The 17,033-nt window shown below is 38.1% G+C and overlaps 1 protein-coding gene across 2 annotated transcripts; it reads right to left on the bottom strand.

The window, feature by feature from the left end:
* Positions 1-343: 343 nt before the first annotated feature.
* Positions 344-17,016, bottom strand: DUS4L (dihydrouridine synthase 4 like). Of its 2 annotated transcripts, none has more exons than XM_043871713.1 (7): positions 16,795-17,016; positions 11,400-11,536; positions 6,653-6,774; positions 4,273-4,390; positions 3,089-3,211; positions 1,872-2,098; positions 344-1,174 (listed from the first exon to the last, which is right to left on the bottom strand). In XM_043871713.1, exons 2-7 carry the CDS (start codon positions 11,513-11,515, stop codon positions 915-917), a joined length of 966 nt encoding a protein of 321 aa, XP_043727648.1. In that variant the 5' UTR covers positions 11,516-11,536; positions 16,795-17,016; the 3' UTR covers positions 344-914. The 2 variants fall into 2 exon arrangements, with proteins under 2 accessions (XP_043727648.1, XP_043727649.1); XM_043871714.1 differs by having other exon boundaries at positions 16,099-17,001.
* Between the last annotated feature and the right edge of the window lie 17 nt (positions 17,017-17,033).

The following is a 17,033-nucleotide window of genomic DNA, read 5'->3' as shown; positions in this document are numbered from 1 at the left end:
CTCCATGCACTGGAAGGAGGAGTATTAACTACTGGATCACCAGGGAAGTCTCCCTTAGTTTTAAATTACAGAAAATATCACATCTAATTAATTTGTTACATGCAATTTAAAACAAATACCTTGAGGTGTGTAATTCACGAATTAGGAAGTAGCAGTTTAATTTTCCTGAATGGCAACCCACTCCAGTACTCTTGCCTGGAAAATCCCATGGATGGAGGAGCCTGGTAGGCTACAGTCCATGGGGTCTCAAAGAATTGGATGCGACTGAGCAACTTCACTTTCACTTTTCACTTTCATGCATTGGAGAAGGAAATGGCAACCCACTCCAGTGTTCTTGCCTGGAGAATCCCAGGGATGGGGGAGCCTGGTGGGCTGCTGTCTATGGGGTCACACAGAGTCAGACACGACTGAAGCGACTTAGCAGCAGCAGTTTAATTTTCCAATCTAAACTTTGAATTTAAGCCCTGAAAGCAATTCTATACAGAATTTTTTTCCTTTTCATTTCATATAGATGTTGGCATTTGCTGTCTCACTTTTCTGCACTGATTTTCATTTAAAACACTTCATGTTAACTAACAGATACCATATGAGCCATATTTTTAGTATTAAAAGTTTTATTTATTTAAAAATGTTAAAAATGTGATTCCTTTAGGAAAAAAATTCTCACATTTTAATTCATAATAGGATACAGAGTAAGGTCTGTCAATGTTTGAAACACCTAGGATCTTTTTTAAAATTAAAATTTGGGTCTACCCTAGAGATCTACTGAACCAGAATCTCTGAGGATGTGGTCCAGGAGTGATTTTTAAAAATTCTGTTGGAGCGTTGTTTTTATACTAATGTTTTAGAGTCACTGATTCAAAGTAAAAACCAAGATGTGACCTTTGATGGTTTCACTGCAGATAGAAAATAATTCAGGAAGTCTGGTCAATCCCATAATGGTCTGTAAGATAATCTAAGACTGCTGATGTGCTTGACAAAGCATTAAATATTTTTTTTTCCTGCCTTGAAGTTATCTTTTCCATCATATACATTAAATGTTGATGGAAACACATATAAGGAGTTCCAAGTTCAAGAGCAATGTCAACCCAGTCCCAGATGCATTTCAGTGGGGTTTCCTCATATCCAGCAAACATGGCCGGGTTTGCTAAGAGTCCTCTTGCAACCATCACACCTACAAATTAAAGCATATTTCATTTGTCCACACATTAAGAACTCATGGTTATGGGGTCAAACTCAATGAAACAAACTGAGAATATTAAAAAATAATTTATTACAAGATTTTATAATGCCCTTAGTCTCATTGAACAATTCATTTTTATACTTTTTATAAACCAATCAAGTGTAAATGAACGTGTAAGACTTTTTTTTTTTTTTTTAACATTTTAAATACTTCTATATTAAAAATTAGTTTTGGGCTTTTTTTCAGGGTAAACCTGGATTGTTATAAATTGGATTTGCTTGAAGTTAAGTTTATTTGCATTCTCTCATCTAGCAATAGGTATCACAGGGCTTGATATGCCAAAGTTGAGGCGGATAATGAAACTGCATAGCAGTCTGGGGTTTCTTTGGCTCCTATAGCCACTCTTCCATTCACAAATACTCATTTCTATTCTGTAGCCTCTACTGGTCAGTCAGTGGATGAGATGGTGGCAGAGAAGTAACTGAACTAATTCCCCCCAATTAAAATAGTCTGTTGATCCTAAGTCGAAGGATTAACATTTTAGTAATTTGCTTAGCTTAAATTGGTACAACAGGAAAATACGGCTCCATTTGAAAGAAAAATAATGAAAATTCCATTAACATTACTCTCCCACCCCCATTTTTTAATTTTTCTAATTAAAAAACAAAAAAGTCAAATGACTTCTTACCATCTGTCCCAGTAATATGCCACACATTTTCTGCTTCTTTTAAGCTTCTGATGTCTCCGTTAGCAACTATAGGTATAGACATACTTTCCTTAATTATTTTAATGGCCTCATAGTGAACTGGCTGATGTCTTTCCTCAACAGTTCTTCCATGGACTGTAATCCAGGAAACTCCTGTTGCTTCAGCCTTTCGACAGAGATCTACAGTTCTTGTAAGGTCATCATGGATCCTATAATTTCAAAATCACATCTATCTTTTTACAGTACACAAATCTTAATGCTAATATCAATAAACTAAACAGAACATTATTTCATCTACTACATTATTTAGTTTAGCTGTGCTGTTCATATTATCACCACATACCACTATCAGTAAAGTTTTGTTCAGGTATCAGTTCCCATTCAAGATCTTGAATTTAGCTATTTCACTATTGGCAACAAGAGAATGACAAAAACCTGTTACCTAGTGTGGCTCTTTTTTGGCTTTGGTAACTGAAAGATTCATCAAAGTACTATCACAGATGCATTGAAAGTTGCTATTGTAATATGTGCATGCTCCAATCCACAAGTGGGAGAATTGTAATAATTTATCAAAATATGTTTTTAACCTGTCACCAAAAAACTATAATTTTTAGTTTTTGATGTGAAATTTTAGTGCAAATATTATTCCTATTTTCCACTCTTGGTATCAGAAGTGTTTCTTAGCATTAGTTATTTAAATAGTACATGGAAAAAGCTGTTTCTTTTGGGAGTGAGTTTTTCAATAATAAAGGGATATTTTAATTTTTGTTAAATATGGAGAAATTGTTTTGAATTATAAATTAAAATTATGGTATCTATTAATTCACTAAGCATCTTTGTTTCAACATTTTCATATTCTAGATGCCCTATGTGGGGCTTCTCAGGTGGCTCAGTGGCTAAAGAATCTGCCTGGCAATGCAGGAGACATAGGAGACGCAGGTTCGATTCCTGGGTAAGGAAGAGCCCCTGGAGGAGGGCATGGCAACCCACTCTAGTATTCTTGCCTGGAGAATCCAATGGAGGAGGAGCCTGGTGGGCTACAGTCCATGAGGTCACAAAGAGTCATACATGACTGAAGCAACGCAGATGCCTGAATACTAAAAGGAGACATCTCCACATCTCCAGACAAAAGGAATATTCTTTTATTTCCTGAGTAATGGACGGACTAGCATACCAAGAGATTGAAATATTACCTTTACCTTATTTTAATAGATACTGAAAATCGGGGGTTTTCCACTTGATTTCTTACTTGTTTCACCATATCTCGAACAAGCTCTGGCTTGTTTATTAAGCAAGCTCCATAACCTTCTGCCAATGCCCACCTTCATAAAGTAAACATAACAACAAATAAATGGTAAACAACTGGAAGAGAAGATGCAATTCTAAAAGCACAATAAGTGCATTTATCTATTTCTCTACCGAGCAATCTGGAATGGAATCGTACTTTTTAAAATTCATAGATCCAACATTTCTAAGTGTATCAAGATTAGGAAAACATGTTCCCAGATCAAGAAGTATTTAGGGGAAATGGCTTTCACTGGCAAGCGAGAAAATTAAAGTTCATTCAACCAAAACAGATTTAAGTATTTGTAATTAATTGTAATTACTTCAGAATTTTTCAACTCCAAATGTGATGTTTATTATACATAACAAGAAGTTTTATTAATCTTAAGAGTAGAAAGATATTTTTGGCTTACAGCATTCCAACAGCACTAAACAGCTTATTGAACTCTACTAATGAGTATACAAACATGTCTAATCTGATTTGGATTATGTTATATGTAAAACCTTGACTTCATTCTTTGAACATATTTTGAATTATAGACAGATAATCTAGTATGGTGCCAAGATCTAAGGATATTATCATCAAATTAAGCACATTCTATCAACACCCAGTTGATAGACTCAGACTCAACCAAGTAACTGTAGTATAAGGAGAAAAGGTAATTATAAGAAGGTATTCTTATAACTGAAATTAAGTAAGAGAAAACAAGTGGTGATCTCCAAAATCATAGAATCACAGTGCTTGGAGCAAGTATGTCTAATATAGCAGTAAAAACACATTTTAGGGGTTGTTATAAACATCAGAGTCTCACATAACTACTTATGGATGAGGTTCAAGGCAGATCCACACATAAAAAAATTCTAGTGGTGAGGTGAGACAAAAACTTGTCAAGGCTCTATACACTGTTGCAGCCATCAGAAAATATCTTTGCATGTGTGTTTCAAAATATTTCCTTAGTTTTTCTTGCTTCTTAGAGCCCAAGTTCTTTATGTCTATTTTCCTTACTTTTCAGTTTTTGGAATACCAGAATGATAGTTTACCATGTTCACCAGTTTTTCCTAATCTTTTGAAAATTCTTCTAACTTCTTTGAGCTTTACCTCTGAGGGCAACCACAGTTAATGTCTATTCCATTCGCATAAGGACAGACTATACGAGCAGCATCAGATAAAAGTCTTGCATCATTAGCAGCAAACTGAACAATCAATGGGCAATCACCTGATAAAATGAACAGCTCAACATTAAAATTCACAGAAACACACACATGAGATAACAAATTTTAATGTTTGTACAGGATAAAATTCTATTTTTAGACTAAGAAGCATGTGTTCAAACAAGATAGCATTAAAATAATTTAAAATATTTTAAATTATTACATGCAATGTAGACTTGGTACAAATTCAAACAGTACAAAATTTGATAAAATGAAAAGTATAACACTTTTGCCAAACAGACTCCTTTCCTAAAGGTGAGATTATACTGCATTCTAAAACATTACGAACACCTGTAAAATTTAAGCAAACGTTAACATTCTAAATACATTGCTATCCCTATGGTGTTTTCCCCTGATGTACCTGGGATCTATATGGAGACCTATTTTCCTCTTTTTAGTGCATATTCCACTATGATGGGTGAACTACAGACTGTTTTTTATTTGAGGCTCTTGCAAATAATGTTGCAATGAAGATACTCTTACATACATATTTTTGTGAGTATATTCATGAAGTAAATTCCTAGGAGTATAACTGCTGGGTAGGTATTAACATTTTGAAAGATACTACAAAATTTTCTTAGAAGAGTTTACTGATATACATATACACCAATATGGATGACAGTTCTGGTTTCCTTACAACTTATCCTACACTGTATATGTAACAACATATTTTTTATTTGTAGCCTCTCTCTCCATACTTTTTACAGAGTTCTCTTTGTGCAATTTTTCTTTTGGTTGCTCCCTTTTTATTATTTAAATTTAAAAATAAAACGATTAGTTCTGCTATCTACCATAAACATCAAAATATTCTATTTTCTCCAGTTTTTAGTTTGTCTTTGAGTATTATCTGTGCCCTTTTCTTATATATAACAGTCTAAATTTTAATATAGCCAAATGTATCAGAACATTCCTAGGTTTTAAAGGACATATTTTCCTCATCTTTGGACGTTATAGATTTTGAATAGATGTATTTTGACTTTTCTAAAGTTTTTTTTTTAAGATTACCTGTAAGAGATTTACTGAGTATTTACCAAAATGCAGATTTCTTGCTATGGCTCTAGTTCCACTGACTCAGAATTTCTATGGCAATCTACTGATTTACAGGATTATCAGAGGAATGGAGAATAAGTTTTTTCCTGAGGATATAGGTAGGGTTCCTTCTGCTTTGTAACTCAAGAGAGTTATAAAATTTCAATTTAACAACCATTTATTGGTCAAATATATTTTCAACGCTGGGTTAGAAGCTGAGGATACAAATCCCCAAGAAAAAAATTCCAACCCTCAAGAAGCCCATTGTCTAGGGGGAGAGACAGGCACGTAAGGAGGAAATCACAGCACAGTACGATTAAGTACAAGAAAAAGCCTGTGCTTAGGAAATGGACATGAACGGAGCATGATTAGGAAAGTTCCTTGGTCACAACTTTAGAGCATTAAGACGTATGAAGTGTCCTTTCCCAGACAGACAGGGCTAAGGGGACAGGCCTGACTAAGAAGGATACTCTAGGTGGAGCATGTGAGAGATCAGGGCATGTTCAGGGACTTAAAATAACTTAGTATTTTGAAGAATAAAGTTGGTGGGCCATGGAGAAAAACTGATGTAAGATAAACCTGCAGAACATGTGTTCAGTGTTCTAGATCATGAAGAACTTTCTATATTATCTACACGTGTGGGCATTTTCCTCTTTAGGTCAGTGGCTCTCAATCTTTAGCAAGCTCAGAAGCACCTGAAGGGCTTTCAAAAGCACAGACTGCTTGTGACATACCGAGTTTCTGATAAAGCAGGCTTGGAGTGGAGCCTGGAATTTCCATTTCTAGTGAGTTTTCAGATAATGCTGATGCTAACTGGTCTGGGAAATCACACGTTGAGAACCACTGCTTCAGGTAATGAGAGGTCTAAGGAGGATTTTGAGTTAGAGAAAAAAAGTGATCAAATTTAAGTTCCAGAGAGCTCACTTGGAGCTGTCTGCAGGACAGTTTGGGATGGGATAAGGCTGGCGGCAGTGAGATAGGAATCTGCCAGGTGAGAGAATAGGGGCCTGAATGAAGGCTGAGTGACACTTTGATAAATTATTCATAGTTTACAAGGCACTGAGGAAAAGCACCTTGTAAAAAACTAATTAAAAATTTACAGAAAACCGAAAGACTTTAAAATAAACTCTCTGAATTAATTCTGTTGTCTGATTAGACAAGAGTGTTGAGGTTTTTTTTGTTGTTGTTCTTTTGTTTTTTAAGTTTTACAAAGACAGAAAACTCTGGCTTTCACATACCTTGATTTGTGGTAAATTCACTGTCTCTGGCTTTTGCAGATCTGACAAAATCAGCAGCAACTATCATAGGTGTATAGCACAGATCACAATCGTATTTTCTGACTAGTGTTCTAAAAGACAACCTGTGAGCATATAAAACTTTAATTAGGCATTCAGAAAGCATGATAATCCTATCTTCTTCAGAGTTTAGTTATTCATTAAATATTTATTAAAGTTCTGCTACAGAAAGATGCAGTAGATGTACTTTTCCTATCCCTCCTGGTTAGTGTAACTAAAAACTCTGGATATTATATACAAAACAAACATAAGCAAACTCTGAAAGGGGGAGAGAAGAGAGCAGACAGGCTAGTGACCTTGGGCAGGACCTAAGGAATGACAGTGGTGAGTTCTGCGAGTTTTGTTTTCCCCTCAAATATCCTAGGTTTGAAACTGAAGAAGCTGGCAACCTGGAAACAGCAATGGATGCAGACAGAAACAGTCCCAGCAAAAGCCTGCTCATTCTACCCCAAGGACCAAGAAGGGGGCAGCCTAGCAAGCTTTTAGATAATAACAACTCGACTCTAGCCCAACACCAGAGAAAAATCTGTGGCCTGCACCTCCACAAGCAAAGCTTGAGTGGGCAGCCTGGACTTCTAGCCTTCCAAAGCTGTCACAAAGTTCTCTAATGCCCGTCCCACAGTGGTGTTAGAGAATGCCAGGTGGGGAACTGGGACTTTAATCCTTGCTGGCCAGAAACAAGGAAGCTATCAGTGGAGACCAAGTGGGGAGCCTGGAATTCTACACCAACAGTGCAGCAGCAAGGCACCCCTCTCCCTCACCCCAGGAACAGTGTCAGAGAATGCTTAGTGAAGAGCCAGACCTTTCATCATTGCTCAGCAGTTACCAGGCCACCCCCTGCATGGGTAGCTGGAACTCTTAGCTCCGCTCAGTGGTAATGAGGAGCCTTATGCCCCTGGGGTGTCAAAGGAGACCAAGTGGAAAACCTAGACTTCTACCTCTACCTGAGTGTAATGAGGTGGTGCTTTCTCATCCTTCCCCTGCTGTGGCGGTATCAGAAAAAGCTAGTTAGAGCAGAAGTTTCAATATTCAGAATCAAGCACTGTAATCCACCATTTAACAGGCTAAAGAAAAAAAAAATCACATGACTGTATCAACTGATGCAGAAAAAGCACTTGATAAAACAGCATTCAGGATTAAAACCTAAAACCTCCCAGAAAAACAGGAATAGAAGGAACTTTCTCAACTTGATGAGGAACATCCACAAAAAATTATGCTGCTGCTGCTGCTGAGTAGCTTCAGTCGTGTCTGACTCTGCGCGACCCCATAGATGGCAGCCCACCAGGCTCCCCCATCCCTGGGATTCTCCAGGCAAGAACACTAGAGTGGGTGGCCATTTCCTTCTCCAGTGCATGAAAGTGAAAAGTGAAAGTGAATTTGCTCAATTGTGTCCAACTCAGCAACCCCATGGATTGCAGCCTACCAGGCTCCTCTGTCCATGGGATATTCCAGGCAAGAGTACTGGAGTGGGGTGCCATTGCCTTCTCTGACAAAAAATTCTACACTTCATATTATACTTAAAGGTGAAAGAATACTTCTCCCCCCAGATCAAGAACAAGGGAAAGATGTCTGCTCTCATCATTCTTATTCAGCATAGTGTTGGAACTTTAGTCAGTGCAATGAGGCATGAAAATGAAATAAAAGGCATCAGATGGAAAGGAAGAAGTAAAACTATCTCTATTTGCAAGTGACATAACTGTCTACTTAGATAACCCTAAGGAATTTATAAGAGGAACCTCCTAGAAGCAATAAGTAAACATAGCAAAGTCACAGAATGTAAGAATAAAACACAAAAAGCAATTTTACTTCTATATACCAGCAATGAACAAATGAACACCAAAATTAAAAGTATAATAACTGAGTGTAAGCCTAACAAAATATGGACAGAATTTGTATGCTGAAAACTATACAACACTGATGAAGGAAGTAAAGAAAATCTAAATAAATGGAGGGATGCTGTGTTCATAAGGAGACTCAACGCAACAAGGAATTCAATTCTCCCCAAATTGATCTGCATATTTAATACAATTCTTATGAAAATTCCATTAAGATTTTTTTTGTAGGTAGAGAAAAGATCATCCTAAAATTCATTTGGAAAGGCAAAGGAACTAGCTAAAACAATTTTGAAAAAGAAAAGTGGGATTTATCAGATTACTTAATTTCAAGACTTATTACAATAAACTGTGGAAAATTCTGAAAGAGATGGGAATACCAGACCACCTGACCTGCCTCTTGAGAAACCTGTATACAGGTCAGGAAGCACCAGTTAGAACTGGACATGGAACAACAGACTGGTTCCAAATAGGAAAAGGAGTATGTCAAGGCTGTATATTGTCACCCTGCTTATTTAACTTATATGCAGAGTACATCATGAGGAACGCTGGGCTGGAGGAAGCACAGGCTGGAATCAAGATTGCCGGGAGAAATATCAATAACCTCAGATATGCAGATGACACCACCCTTACGGCAGAAAGTGAAGAGGAACTAAAAAGCCTCTTGATGAAAGTGAAAGAGGAGAGTGGAAAAGTTGGCTTAAAGCTCAACATTCAGAAAACTAAGATCATGGCATCCAGTCCCATCACTTCTTGGCAAATAGATGGGGAAACAGTGTCAGACATTATTTTTTGGGGCTCCCAAATCACTGCAGATGGTGATCGCAGCCATGAAATTAAAAGACGCTTACTCCTTGGAAGGAAAGTTATGCCCAACCTAGACAGCATATTAAAAAGCAGAGACATTACTTTGCCAACAAAGGTCCGTCTAGTCAAGGCTATGGTTTTTCCAGTAGTCATGATGGATCTGAAAGTTGGACTACAAAGAAAGCTGAGCGTCAAAGAATTGATGCTTTTAAACTGTGGTGTTGGAGAAGACACTTCAGAGTCCCTTGGAATACAAGGAGATCCAACCAGTCCATCCTAAAGGAGATCAGTCCTGGGTGTTCACTGGAAGGACTGATATTGGAGCTGAAACTCCAATACTTCGGCCACCTGATGTGAAGAGTTGACTCATTTGAAAAGATTCTGATGCTGGGAAAGATTGAGGGCAGGAGGAGAAGGGAACCACAGAGGATGAGATGGTTGGATGGCATCACTGACACAATGCACATGGGTTTGTGTGGACTCCAGGACTTGGTGATGGACAGGGAGGCCTGGCGTGCTGCAGTTCATGGGCTTGCAAAGAGTTGGACACGACTGAGCGACTGAACTGAACTGAACTGACAGTAATCAAGACTGTGTGGGACTGGTAGAGGGACACACAGATCAACAGACCAGAGAGTGCAGAAAAGAACCATATACACATGCTCAGCTTAGTTTTGATAAAGATGCAAAAGTAATTCAATAATGGAAAGACAGCCTTTTCAACAAATGGTGCTGGAATAGACAACTGTCAGCAAAAACAATAAACCAACCAACCTGAGCCTAAGTCTCACACTTATATAGAAACAAGGAATTATGAACTTAAATGTAAAACATAAACTAGAAGACTCTAAGAAAAAAAAGTAGGACACAATCTTTAATATCTAGAGCTACATAAAGACTTCTTATACTTGAAAACAAAAGCACAATCTGCAAAGGAAATATTGATAAGATGGACTTCATCATTAAGTAAAAACTTTTGCTCTGCAAAAGGCACGGTAAGAGAATGAGAAAACAAGCTACATGCCAGGGGAACACGTATGCAAGCCACCTATCTGACAAAAGATCTGTCTATAAAATATAACTGCTACTGCTACTGCTAAGTCACTTCAGTCGTGTCCGACTCTGTGCGACCCCGTCCCTGGGATTCTCCAGGCAAGAACACTGGAGTGGGTTGCCATTTCCTTCTCCAATGCATAAAAGTGAAAAGTGAAAGTGAAGTCGCTCACAAAGGGCTCTTAAAACTCAAGAGCAAGCGAAACTGGGACAACAAAAAAACCAAACAATCTTGATTAAAAAATGGGCAAAGGGTTTGAAGAGATTTCTCCAAAGAAGATACCCAAATGGCCAATGAGCACAGGAAAAGATGCTTAACATCACTAAAAAGATACAAATAAAAACCACAATGAGACAATTCACATTCATTAGGATGGCTATTAAAACAACAACCACCCCAAGAAACAGTAAGTGTTGGTGAGAATGCTGAGAAACTGAAACTCCTATACACTGCTGGTAGGAATGTAAAATGGTGTAGCTACTATAGTAAACAGCAGGGCAATTCCACAAAAATTAAAAACAGAACTGCCACATAATCTAGCAATTCCACTTCTGGGCAAATACCCCAAAGAACCAAAAGCAAGGTCTCAAAAAGATATTTATATATCCATGTTCATAGAAACATTATTCTCAAGAGTCAAAAGATGGAAGCAACTCAAGCTGGGCTGAATGAATGAATGGATAAACAAAATGTAATATATACACACAATGGAATATTATTCATTCTTAAAAAGGAAGAAAATTCTGATACATGGTACACATGAGTAAACCTTGAGGATTACGCTCAGTGAAATAAGCCAGTCTTAAAAAGACAAATACTGTGACCACTTAGATCATACACATGCCAGGCAGGTAACAGCATCAGGACTCAAGTCTGTATCCTAGTCCCAAAGCTAGGCATTTGAAGATCCATGTGGTGGGGTGGTCTTACTTTTTAAAAAGTCAGAGCATAAAAAGGAAATCAAACCTAAGCTCATCAACCATTTAACAACACTTACTTTGAATACCGCACCATTGGGGCACAGACTTTGACCAGCTGCCCAGAATGAAACATTTCTATTGGATCTTTTTTTCTTTCTTGACATGTTGTAGTTTGTATGCAGTCACTCTTCATGAAAACAGATTTGTTTCAAATCTGAAAAAGACAATTAGTTTGCATGGAGGAAGGCACTTTCACTTGAATCCCATCATTCTTACAATTTCAATTGCCAAGAACAGGAGTTTTTCATTAGGTTTTGTAGGCTTAGGGATCTTAGTTTCTTTTCACAGTATTGAATAGGATACTGCCTATTCTGACTTTATTTATACGTCATGGATAGTTTTTAGCATACTGTGAAATTATAACATTTATATTTTATATAAATTATGCTTGTTCAAATAAAAAACTAACACTTTTGAATTCTATACTTAACTGACTATAGTAACAATTTCTGCTCAAATTAATAAGTGTTCAGGATGTGGAAAACTAGAAGATATTTTCCTAGAATACATGTTATTATAGTTTTTCCATTTTACTTTGTTTGGCATTGATTTAACCAAGAAATTTGATTGAATCAATTCATATATAGTACTAAGTATGAAATACCATTTTGATATTGAAATATCATTTGAAATGATATTGAAATATCACTTTGAAATATCATTTTTTTTTATCCAGGAAAGTTAAATGGTAGTAACAGAACAGCTTAAGTACCAAGCATTTCAAAAGATATACTGGTATGTTTAATGTTTATTCTTATTCTCAAATCCTATTCTTTTTATTTGAATCAGAAAGCAAACAAATTTTTAATTATATTTTTAAACATTTAAATGTTTTGTGAACATTGTTTCATGCAAATCTCAATTGTAATCACATAGCTGCACAGTAAATCACTATTATACCCAGAGGGACAAGTGATTAAATTAGGTAATTCCTAAGTGTTTTACAGTTACTATATTGTACTTAAAATCTTATCATTTCATAGTGTTGGCTGCTTACTATATTCCAATCTTGGCCTTAGTAATTGAAAAACAAATATTGGCCGACTTTAGAAAAGTCTAATTGCTCACCATGAAATTTTTTGGTTGGCTAAATCTTAAAGTATTGATATAACCTAAATATAAACTAATAATTTAATTTCCTTAGGTAGAATGTACAGGTGGACTAAGAAACTAGTTTTACTGATCATTGTTTATCAGTTTATCACCATTTATCATCTGACAACAAACATTTAGAGGTGTGTCAACTAAGTGGTACCTTTAATTAAACCCTGAGCCCATCTTCATCAGCTCATAGTCCCTGTATTCTTAATTCCCCATCCCGAGGACCCCGACAATGTTCTTGGAATCCCAGTTGATCTTATTTTTATCCATTCAACAAAGATTAAGTTCCTGCTACATGCTGAGAACACAGATGAAAATATTTTTGGTGTCTTAAAAAATGTATTAAACTTACACGATAACGCTAATACACACACTCAGACACAATTTCAGCATTGTAGAAATAACTGCCTAGAGGAGTCACTGAAGTTGGGGAAGTGTCCAGTTACAGAGAACAGTACAAAGAACACCATGGCAGCATGAAAATGCTGGATGTTTTCAGTGAACCATTACTAGTTCAGCACTGCCTGAGCTGTAACTAGACAGGATGTGACAGGGCCTACATAGTAATGGGCTTTATACACCAGGTTCAGACTTTTTAGATTTATACCTTAGGGCCTTGGTTGTCAGACACTTGTTCTCCTCTGTGGATAATTTTTACATGTGCACTCAACATGTTAACATGTGCATATGACACACTTCCATGGGCATATATTCTTGTGTAAGTTGTTCGTCTGCCCCTTGTACACTAGTTATAATTGAAAAAAATTTAGCAGGGAAATGAAGCATGATCCAATTTCTGATTTGGAAAGATTTCACTGGAGGGGTTAGGGGTGTTGATAAAAACATCAGTAAGGAGGCCACTATAGTAGACCAAGCCATGTGTAATGAGTATCTGACCTGGGAGTCTAGGAGTGAGGAAAGAGGAAAGAGAATGCATTTAGGAGCTATTTAGAAATAAAAATAAACTAGCAAGACATTTAAGGGTTGGAAATCACCTGATGACAGCACAAGTTATATGTGGTAAGAAAGAATACTAGGGTGACGTCAACATTTTTGGCTTTAGAGACTGGTGGATGGCAACTGCAATCAATGAGACAGAGAACCAGAAGGAAGAACAGACAGGTTTTGGCAGGGAAACATGAGTCAATGCTTGGGCACATCAAAGAGGTACTCAGCTGATTTCCAGGTGGTGATGCCTCATATGGGTTATATAGATATGATTCTCAAGAAAAAGCTAGAGATACAGATTGAGAGTCTTTAACCTCTAGGTTAAACCAGAGATCAAATTGTCAACATCCGTTTGATCATTGAAAAAGCAAGAGAGTTCCAGAAAAACATCTACTTCTGCTTTATTGACTATGCCAAAGCCTTTGACTGTGTGGATCACAATGAATTGTGGAAAATTCTTTAAGAGATGGGAAAACCAGACCACCTTACCTGCCTCCTGAGAAATATGTATGCAGGTCAAGAAGCAACAGTTGGAACTGGACATGGAACAACAGACTGGTTTCAAATCGGGAAAGGAGTATGTCAAGGCTATATACTGTCACTCTGCTTATTTAACTTATATGTAGAGTACATCATGTGAAATGCCAGGCTGGATGAAGCACAAGCTGGAATTAAGACTGCCAGGAGAAATATCAATAGCCTCGGTATGCAGATGACAGCACCCTTATGGCAGAAAGTGAAGAACTAAAAAGCCTCTTGAGGAAGGTGAAAGAGGAGAGTGAAAAAGTTGGCTTAAAACTCAACATTCAGAAAATGAAGATCACGGCATCTGGTCCCATCATTTCATGGCAAATAGATGGGGAAATAATGAAAACAGTGAAAGACTATTTTCTTGGCCTCCAAAATCATTGCAGATGGTGACTGCAGCTATGAAATTAAAAAGACACTTGCTCTTTGGGAAAAAAGATATGACCAACCTAGACAGCATATTAGAAAGCAGAGACATTACTTTGCCAACAAAGCTATGGTTTTTCCAGTAGTCATGTATGGATGTGAGAACTGGAGTATAAAGAAAGCTGAGCGCCGAAGAATGGACGCTTTTGAACTGTGGTGTTGAAGACTCTTGGACTTCAAGGAGATCAAACCAGTCCATCTGAAAGGAAATCAGTCCTGAATATTCATTGGAAGGACTGATGCTAAAGCGGAAACTCCAATACTTTGGCCACCTGATGTGAAGAACTGACTCTTTGGAAAAGACCCTGATGCTGGGAAAGATTGAATGCAGCAGGAGAAGGGGACGACAGAGGATGAGGTGGCTGGATGGCATCACTGACTTGATGGATACGAGTTTGAGTTGGCGATGGACAGAGAAGCCTGGCGTGCTACAGTCCATGGGGTCTCAAAGAGTCGGACTGAGCGACTGAAGTGAACCTCTAGGTAATATGTTGAAACTAAAAAGATGGACAAAGTACTTATGGGTACCATATTGTGTAGAAGTCATTAAAAGCACCAACATTTAAGTAAAAAGGGAGAGAATATTTGAATATAAAGGAGACAGCAAGGTGAACTTGGGAGCTGGAAGTAATAAACTTGAAACATTGATAGTTAGAAGCCAAGAGAGGGGTATATTATTACAAAGGAAGAGGGGATGAGCATCTTAAACATCACAGAAGAGTCAGGTGAGGTCAAGACTAAAAAGCTAGTCCAATGGCAATTAGGTCACTGTGACTTTAGCGGGAATAATTTCATTCTTATTCACTCTTATTCCCTTACATGGCACAAAGAAGAGTTCCCTTGTTTTTGCTGAATGAAGAAATCAGTAGTTCTCAATTTTCGTTGTACATTAGAATGAGGTAGGGAGATTTCAAGCAGGATGCCCAAATGATACCCCAGAGCAATTACATGTGAATATCTGGGCTTAGGATATAGGTATCCGTGGTTGTTAAAGATTTCCAGGTGATTTTAATGTACAGTTAAGCTTTGGGATAAACAAATCCACATCCTCCAAAGCACGTGATACTACTGTTTTGTTTAAATGGGTTTGTATGTACCTGTTAGCTCCTTCGGGATAAGACAGGAATTGAGTCTAATGTTTTTACACTCATGCTGGTATATACAGGTAGAGATTAAAAATTCTTCATTGAATGAATGAATATTCTGCAACTTTTTGATGTAAAAGCCAGGAAAGGAAAAATGATCCATAATTCAAAGACAATGCTTATTTAAAAATTATTAGTCGAATTTTGTTTATTATTGATAATGAAAACTAACGTGACTCTGGGCACATTGCTCTTGGCAATTTGTGAGACCTCCATTCAGAACAATCAATCCTATTCACACCAGGATTTGATATATTTGATATCAAATATACTAGGGAAGAACCTCTGCGACAAAGTCAAGGCTAAGCATAAGGCAGTGAGCTGAGACTTGCTTGCTTGAGTTCTTATGAGTATCTAATGCGTTTAGATTTGTAAAATACTTCAAACAGTGTTTGGCACGGTTAAGTATATTTCACATTCTCGAAAACCTGTTAGCAGAATCAAGAGAACCTGTAGTTCTTGCACTGGGAAAAATTGGTTCCCTGTGTACATACTCACTGTACACAAAGGAAAACGTATGATCTTTTTACAAAGAAAAGCTTAAGCTTCTTGCATACGTGTGGCTGACCTGTTAATTTATCGAGGGAGAAGTAGAGGTGAACAGTGCCGATGTAATGGGAACTAACTCGATCTTACAGCTCAAAAAATGGAAAATTCATCAATTTGTAATAAGTCTGGTGTCGCTCACAACACGTGGCTGAAGCTAAGCAGTAGAAAAATCCTAAGGATACTGTCTCATGGGAGAGTAGGTCCCACTTATTTCTGTTTCAGTTGTCCTACTTCACCGATTTTCGGCTCTTCCTAATTCTCCCCAGTATTCATTCGTGGCAACTTTCCTCTCCAAGCTTTCTCCACTTGCCTTTACTCCAAGAATCCGAAGCAAGGCATGTGGCAGATACAGGTGACATGAAAGTCGCTCAGTCGTGTCCGACTCTTTGCGACACCATCGACTTGTAAAGCCCATGGGATTCTCCAGGCCAGAATACTGGAGTGGGTAGCCTTTCCCTCCTCCAGGGGATCTTCCGAACCCAGGGATCGAACCCATGTCATGTCTCCCACACTGCAGGCGGATTCTTTACCAGCTGAGCCACAAGGGAAGCAGATACAGGTAGGTAGTTATTAACACCCGCCAGCCGTATTACAGGCGTGCAAACGAAGTTCCCAGAAGCCTCCGCTCTCTTGCCTCCATCAAGAGGCCTCTGTTCTTAGGTTAATTAAACACTTGCTTCGGCGGGAAACGACGAGGCCACGTCTCGGTGCTCACCTTCTCCTCCGCCCGGAGAACACTGCTAGCAGCAGGGGGTGCGGCGGGACACGGAGGAAAGCGCACGTCCCGCGACCTCGGCTTCCTCAACGCGCTGGACCCTCAGTGCCCACCAGACCCGGGCCCCACGCCGCTCACAGGCAGGTTCGGTCCAACACAGTAGAGCAGATCCTCCTAGTCTGCCGGGAGCCGCGGACTGGGCAGAGTGTGCGGCGCCGACATTCTGCGTCATCATCTGG

The sequence above is a fragment of the Cervus elaphus genome, chromosome 18 (genome assembly GCF_910594005.1).
Source record: "Cervus elaphus chromosome 18, mCerEla1.1, whole genome shotgun sequence".
NCBI classification, from domain to species: domain Eukaryota; kingdom Metazoa; phylum Chordata; class Mammalia; order Artiodactyla; family Cervidae; genus Cervus; species Cervus elaphus.
This window is presented reverse-complemented; position numbering and strand designations above follow the sequence as displayed.

Bases quoted from the DNA above. Each gene is read 5' to 3' on its own strand.
- DUS4L (XM_043871713.1), bottom strand. From the start codon at position 11,515: ATGAAGAGTGACTGCATACAAACTACAACATGTCAAGAAAGAAAAAAA. The intron at 4,391-6,652 runs GTATGTGAAAGC...TCATTTTATCAG, and splicing joins TGAATTTACCACAAATCAAG to GTGATTGCCCATTGATTGTT. The intron at 3,212-4,272 runs GTAAAGCTCAAA...TACTTTATGAAG, and splicing joins AACTGTGGTTGCCCTCAGAG to GTGGGCATTGGCAGAAGGTT.